This window comes from Anticarsia gemmatalis, chromosome 23, assembly GCF_050436995.1.
Source record: "Anticarsia gemmatalis isolate Benzon Research Colony breed Stoneville strain chromosome 23, ilAntGemm2 primary, whole genome shotgun sequence".
NCBI lineage: Eukaryota > Metazoa > Arthropoda > Insecta > Lepidoptera > Erebidae > Anticarsia > Anticarsia gemmatalis.
In genome coordinates this window covers 6,401,993-6,409,611 of record NC_134767.1, presented here as the reverse complement: position 1 = coordinate 6,409,611, position 7,619 = coordinate 6,401,993, and the positions used below count along the sequence as shown (strand labels likewise).

The 7,619-nt window shown below is 37.2% G+C and overlaps 1 protein-coding gene across 1 annotated transcript; it reads right to left on the bottom strand.

Annotated features, from left to right (window-relative positions):
• Positions 1 to 98: 98 nt before the first annotated feature.
• On the bottom strand, positions 99 to 7,500 carry p47 (NSFL1 cofactor p47). Its single transcript, XM_076130019.1, has 9 exons — positions 7,295 to 7,500; positions 6,615 to 6,840; positions 4,910 to 5,015; positions 3,761 to 3,843; positions 3,478 to 3,551; positions 3,082 to 3,203; positions 2,399 to 2,533; positions 1,977 to 2,103; positions 99 to 1,180 (listed from the first exon to the last, which is right to left on the bottom strand). The coding sequence occupies exons 1-9, from the start codon at positions 7,397 to 7,399 to the stop codon at positions 965 to 967; spliced, it is 1,194 nt and encodes a 397-aa protein (XP_075986134.1). The 5' UTR covers positions 7,400 to 7,500; the 3' UTR covers positions 99 to 964.
• Positions 7,501 to 7,619: the final 119 nt, after the last annotated feature.

The window sequence follows — 7,619 nt, the reverse complement described above, 5'->3', positions numbered from 1 at the left end:
CTGGCTATTGTTATAAGTTATTGTATTTATGTTGCAGTGCAGCAATCAAAGACCTAAGATAGTAATTTACGAAAATGAAACGAAATAAAACTCACAAAAAGGAACTTAAAAACTTTATTCATTGCCCGATACACTGTAGTCGCGCGAGCGCGTCCTCCGTCCAGTCAGTTTACACCAACACAATGCACGTACACATAATTGAAAACCTAAACATCGATCTATAAATGCTAAAAAGCTCTTCCACGAACAAGTTTGACTGTAAATATAAATAATACATTTTTATTTTACAAAAATTGCAATTTTGAAAACTCCGCACAATATTTTACTAGTAAAGTTATTCGAAAAGTTTATTTGTATTAAATTTTAGTCGTAGAATGTGTATTTAGGATATAGTATACTATACTGTGCTTTAAAATTCAGTCCAAATTCGGTTTTAGTTTAGAAGATACACTATAAAAATCCTTATAATAGTCATCTAGAATTCTTGATCTAATACATTATTATTAAGCCCTATAATACCAAAGGAGTTAATCAATATTAAAAATCGTTTTTTCATAACACGAGCTTACTGTCACGAAATCAAATGTAGAGATTCTAGAAAACCTCGTAGCCGATAGCCAGACATTCGTCCGTATTTATGCAAAAAGGAACCACACGGCAAATACGTACTTTTGAGATATCAAAGGTTTTACAAAAACATGTCTAGCTCTAGATGCAGTTGGTTCTGTTCTGCTTTTTGTAAACCCTATTTTTGAGGCGAAAATCGTGTGGTTTTTGTTTGTATAAGGTTTTAGACTACTTTTATATTAGTATTCAGCTAAAAAGTAAAAATTGACGTGTTCATTTTGCATAAATACGGACATATCATCAAATCACAGTCAAACTCATTCGTTATTAAAAGCAAAGCATTATGTAGGTGTAAACTTTCACTCGAAAATCGACCTTATTGTACTAAAATAAGGTCTTATTTGAGCCGTTGAAGTAGCGTGGAGTTTAGTACATTGGCTTGAGCGAGGGTCGCAGTGGGGTCGGTGAGCTCAGTACTAGGGAACGAGGTGAGCAACATGAACGGTTGCAGTTGGTACGTGGGTTCCGCTCTGGTGACGTAGTCGTGGAGGTCAGCGACCGTGTGGGTGTGGTTGAAGCGACCGGTCAGACGACTGCCGTCGGCTAGACGGAACTGTAAATGAAAAATTGAAGTTATTAATCACGTCTATTTCGTAACTTTATTCATGTTTGTATGTAGTAAAATTATATTTTAAAACTACTGACTTTATCATTACCCCAGACTCTAAAACTTGATGTATCCGAGATCGTATTTATTGGACCAGCACTCACATAACATAAATTTAATAAACAATACTGGTAAAAAATAAATATCATTGGACAACAGTGTGAGCACGGTAATTTTATTCCAAACTAAGCAGAGCCTATATAATGGTAACCAAATAACTGGTAAATATACTCATCATTACCCTAGCCTTTCTTCCAAACTATGTTGGAGTCGGCTTCGAGTCTCATCGGATGCAGCTGAATATCAGTATTTTTAATGGAACGACTGCCTACCAGACTTTTACAACCCAGTTATCTAGGTTTTAATACGATACCCTTCGGTAAGACTGGTTGTCAGACTGTCCAGCTTCTGACTACTGTTAACGACTGTCAAATTTCTTTGAAAATGACAGCCGGGACCCACAATTTAACGTGCCTTCCGAAACACGGAGAAACTCGATAACACCAATCGTCGATCAAACCACTGGACATGCAAATTTGGCATGCAGGTAGATGTAATAACGTAGGCATCCGCTTAGAAAGGATTTTGATGAATTCTACCCCCAAGGGGATAAAATAGGGGATGAAAGTCTGTATGAAAATTTTGTCACAAACCACGAGGACGAAGTCGCGTGCAAAAATTAGGGACTAATAAATAGTGAAATCAGTGCCAATAAATAGTCAACTACTCATAACTATAATACCTGTATGGTGGTGATGGGCCGCGCGTCGTCCAGCTGCACCCCGTCCTGCGCCGCTCGCTGGTTGGCGGCGCGGTCGTCGGGCGCCGCCGCCACCGTCGCCGTGGCGCCCACCGTCACTGGCGTCGGACTGGGCCACAGAACATCATATTGTACATTAATTTACGATATTTTAATAAACCTTGATGTTTCTTGAAAAGGATAGGTTTACTACACAGACGACAGTCATGTATAAATAAGGCGTAATAATGTAAATCAAGCAAGAATCATAATGAGGTGTGCGAAGTCAAATCTGATAAATATGTCTTCTGAATTCTATACAGGTAAACAAATTTTATTACATTTCTCAAACAGGAACAAAATATCCTATCATAACAATAGCTTTCTCATATCATCTCCCAGCATAAAATGTTTAATGCTGTCACCTTCCAAGCAGATGTCCCTTGCCGGTGAACGGCTGGGGCTTGGCGATGTGTCGCGGACACTCCTCGTGGCGCCGGTCCTCCAGGCTCACGCGGACCTCACCCCCAGTGCTACCCGACAGCTCGGGAGGGATCACGCTGAAAACACACAAATATCATAAGCTGAAACACATACATTTTTAGGAAATTTTATTTAGGTACTTAGGATATGACATCTTAATGATACCTTAAAATGGCTAAATTTTTCTTTCATTCTTAAAAAACTTAATTTCGTTCTATTAAACTTAAATGGGAAGGATTTGTTTTTTCGAAATACATAGATGTGGGCGAAGGTCTCAAGGAAGGCCTGCAACTAGATGGTCGGACGACATTGTTAAATGTGTAGGGCCGAAATGGATGAGACAAGCGGAGGACCGTATAAAGTGGCGTGCTGAGGGGGAGGCCTATACTCAACAGTGGGTGGATACGGGCTGATTAGATAGATAGATAGGTGTAATAATATACTTTCATACATGTGCTCATGTGTTACCAGTCTGTCCAGCAAAACCATGTGCAAATCATATTATTATGTGAACAAAGATTAATTCTGGATCAATCTGTGTCGATCGCTAATTCATAGTTTGCCTCAATAGTGTTGAAAAATTGTCTAACGATTCCAAACCCGTTAAACAAAATGTGGCACTTACCCTCTACGTATACAGTTGAGGAACTCGGCGTGGTCAGGATCGGTGTAGGAGCGCAGCGGGCCCGAGTCCACGGTGAAACCCTCGCGGTACAGCCGCAGGCGCACCGAGCGAGGAGCGTCGGGCTAGCAATGTGACATAATAGATTAGCAATTAGCATACGTAGTTAGTAAAATAGTCTATTATATAGATATATATTATGCAGAAAGAATGAAGAAATCAGTGAAAGTCAGGATATAACATATTTATTTGGAAACATCTCCTATGGAGTCTACGAGGAGTTTTATTCGGCGGTCGACGATAATAGTTTCGAGATTAAGGGTCTCAGACATCAAATCATCAGCATATGTCGATTGGTCGGTGATTCTAGTGTGTAGACATTATACGAGTGAAACTTACTTGTTCCGCTCCTTGCCCCTGTCCGGACGACTGTTCCCCACCAGTTATTGGCTCATGATCATCTGTGGTTTGACCTGCAAGGTATCAAATTTAATCACCATATTATGGACACATACATTTTCAATACGGAAATTTATCTGCCAAGACCGATTTTGAAGAAATTAAACATAAAATTAAGGCGTACACAAACACAGGCGTTTATTTTATTTTATCCAAATTATAGGTACGCAAGTAACACAGTGCAGGTCCGTTAGTTATTTCCATATATGATGAAATCACTTACCAAGTCTGTAGCCAACCCCTCCAAAGACGGAACGTCCTCGACTTGTCGACGAAGGTTCATCTTCAAATACCACAGCACCGCGCCTGACAAACAAAAATTAAAGTTACTATGAGTATTTTTATTAAGAAAGAAGACCAGTTTGGAAAGACACAATATCAAGTAGTCAGTCTAATCTCTAGTAAATAGCTTTGTAAATAAACTAGAAATGCTTCCAATAGTTTCGGCTCAGGCATACTACACACATCGGCACAAGCCGATTGCCGAATCAAACATGCCGAACCGAATATGTGTGTAGCAAGGCTAAAAGATCAACATTAAAATCGGTTATAAATAAATGAAAAAAGTTATCGTTACCTACGTTTCTGAACTAAATAATAAAGATCGCACATAACGCACTAATTTGGAGACCACCATTTTACTAAACAAAATAGTTCTAAATATTAACAGTGACCCCTTAAATAGAAAACCTATTGTTTTTATTTCGTTAGCATTTCTATCAAATGTTGCCAATCAATATTTGTTAATTTATTAACCAACTAAGTACTTTGATTATAGTATCAGCTTGATTACGTTATTTTAGTTACTATTGCATGCAGCATTTCAAAACTTTTTTATCTTTGACATATTATTATACCTAACTAGCTGACCCGCGCAACTTCGCTTGCGTCCCATAAGAGAGAATGCGTCATGATTTTCTCCATTTTTGTAACATTTCTCGTTGCTACTCCGCTCCTATTGGTCGCGGCGTGATGATATATAGCCTATAGCCTTCCTCAATAAATAGGCTGTCTAGTACTGAAAGAATTTTTCAAATCGGATCCGTAGTTCCTGAGATTAGCGCGTTCAAACAAACAAACAAACAATCAAACAAACTCTTCAGCTTTATAATATTAGTATAGATTTAAGTCCTGATATATTACACAGTTGGAAAACACAAGAAATCTGTCAAGGTAAGAAGTTCGCGTTTACAAAAGTGATGCTAGAAACTCAGCTGTTTAATTATTTTTAAATAGACTAGACAAATTTTTGCCCATATCAAAATTGTTTTCCATTTTTTACACCCAAAAAAATGGACGTAGTTCTATATTAACGGCTCAAAAAAGATTCAAAACAATGTGAAACATAAAGATTAGTAGTAAGATTACTCACTCTCGAACGCTTTTGAACACTTCCGTGACAATATCCTTCCGTCCTTTCCCTGGTCCAAGGATCTGTTGACCAGACCGTTCTGAACCGCCCGCGTAGAACGCTTGACCTGAAACAATGGTACATATATTATACATGAATTACAAAGAAAACTGATATGAAAGATGTTTTATATTGTCCAATATCTTAAAAAGTACCATCAATAAAATAATAACTGGAACACTCAAACACAAACTTTAGTATGAACTGAAAATTTTAAAGAACATAAGAGTTCAATTTTGTTTCAACTTCAATTATAACGAAAGCCAAACAATGCTTGATCATGACATTGACAGATGAATTCATGAGATTTTTGAGGCAGTGATGTTCTAAATTCTGAATTTTGGATACCTCCACCAGCAGTGAACTTTACGTACTCTCTACAAAGTTGTTGGACTATAGTATTTAAAGTAGACAAGTACACAGATAAGTACCACATTAAGTACATACATATTAAATGCATTACTTCGTCAGAGTTCGTCGAAAGACTTGGCTTTGCCTTCATTACAAATACATGAATGTATTGATCACTTCACTGGCATGCTAGCTGTCGCGATACATACCTAGTAAGAGACAATCGATTCTTTGCCAATATATGATTACAGCCAGTAAAATTGTATTACTCTAGGTATACTATTGTTTCTAATACTTTTACTTTTGTATAAAAAAAAGATAATCGCCTATAGCAAGTAAATATCAAGTAAATAATCTAATAACTATCAAACACTTTTGAAGTTAGTCAGCACCAAATTATTTGTCAAGACCACAAATAGATTGTTACCAACAACATGTTATAATGATATGAAACGTTTTGAGAACCACCATTACAAAATGTGATACCAAAACATTATATGACAAGCTTGACCTTGCAGCTTTGTTCATAATCCAGTAGCAAAAAGTAGCCCGTAAAATATAGCCCTATCCCCCTGTAAATTTTACCTTCAGAGGGAAGGAGACAGAGCATAAACAAACAAATGAACTTTCTGATTTACAACTACCGATTTTGATTTTTAAACAGATTTGCTAAGTCACATAATTCCTTTCTCTACTACAAATATGCTACATCATCAAACAGCCACACACCTGCCTCACTACAACTTGCACTAGCCTCCTCATGCTGGCCTTTCAGTCTTGCTATCTCTTTCTTCAACTCACTATTCTCACACAACAACCTCTCTACTTCTCTTTTCAATCGTTCAATCTCTTGTTTAGCCTCATCATCTGTTGATTCATCGTCAATTTGCGGTGGTGTATAACAGAATTTCGGAACATTATCGTTTACGTCTTTAGGCAAAGATTGGATAGATGGTGTTCTCGGTTTTAAATCTTTGGAACAGTCAGGGTCTTGACAAAATAAATCGTGTGATAGGTACTGTACGTGTTCCCTAATCCAACCATAAGGTAATAATAGATTGCTGAATTCTTTTGTTGATGAAGTCTTCTTGGGTATGGATACTAAAATAGTTAAAAGATTTATGATGAAGTGATTTTCATGGAGTTAAACTGCAAGTCCTACCAATTGGTGAAGCTTTGGATTTCTATATCAATACTACAACTCCTAATAAGAACCATATTACCATGCTGCTAACAATATGTCAGATTCAATCAGACCTGTATCATCAGCATTTGCATTAATGTCAAAAATAAACTATAATTGTCTATTCCTCACCTTCTTCTTCATCACTAGAGCTCTCCTGCTGCAAAGAGTCCAGTGTTGCAAACTTTGAGCTCGGGGCTTTCTTTTTATCTTTCTTCTGAGGTTGCAACGGCGACCCAGGGGGAGACTCCATGTCACTGTCAGACAGTGTAGGGAGGGATGATACTGCGGCTGCTGGGTTCGCGGCAGGTGCTTCGTCCGCGTTACCTCCATGCTCATAAAAACTGGACAGCGCAACCTAAAATTTTCATATATTTGTTTACATTTCTTGCATATGATATGAGTAAGTGTAAGTGCTTGATAATGAGTTCTTATAGGATTATTTCAATGGTTTGTCTAATGAAGGTAGCTTTCTTGTTGTATTGATTATCTACAGCAAGTAAGAGATTTGGAGTGATTTTAAAATGTCATGTTTTCTTTCACATATTTGAGTAGGTGGCAAGTAGGTGGCTATTGATCCAATTAGAACTATAAGGCGCTTCACTTAGTTTCTAGTTCCTATATTTTTATACCCTAACAAAGAAATAACCAATACAAAGCAAAAATGTAAATATATCACCCAAAATCAAAAGAAAATTAAGGATATTGGTCGAAATTTTTGACCAGTGTTCAAATTCAGCAAAAAAACGTTATTATGACGCAGAAAACAACAAAAAGGTACGAAACATGTAATTTGAAGTAATTTTACTTACGTCTAACTGCCAGTTTGACGATTCCAAAAAGAACTTGCAACGAGACTCATCTGCACCGGTTACATCGCAAAACTGTCTCAAAGTCTCCTCCTTATTGGTCGACATATTTAGAATTTATTTTATTTTCAATCAAACTACACAAGACATTCCATGAAAACGCCGATGACTTGCTTGCTTTTAGTTTTGTTTTGCAATTTGGCAGAATTGACAATACTAGAGTAACTACTCTATCATTGTAATGTGATAAAAAGTGATGGTGTTGTAGTTGATTATTTTGTCTAAACTATTCAGCAACATTTCACCCTAGACTATCATCCTTGTTTGC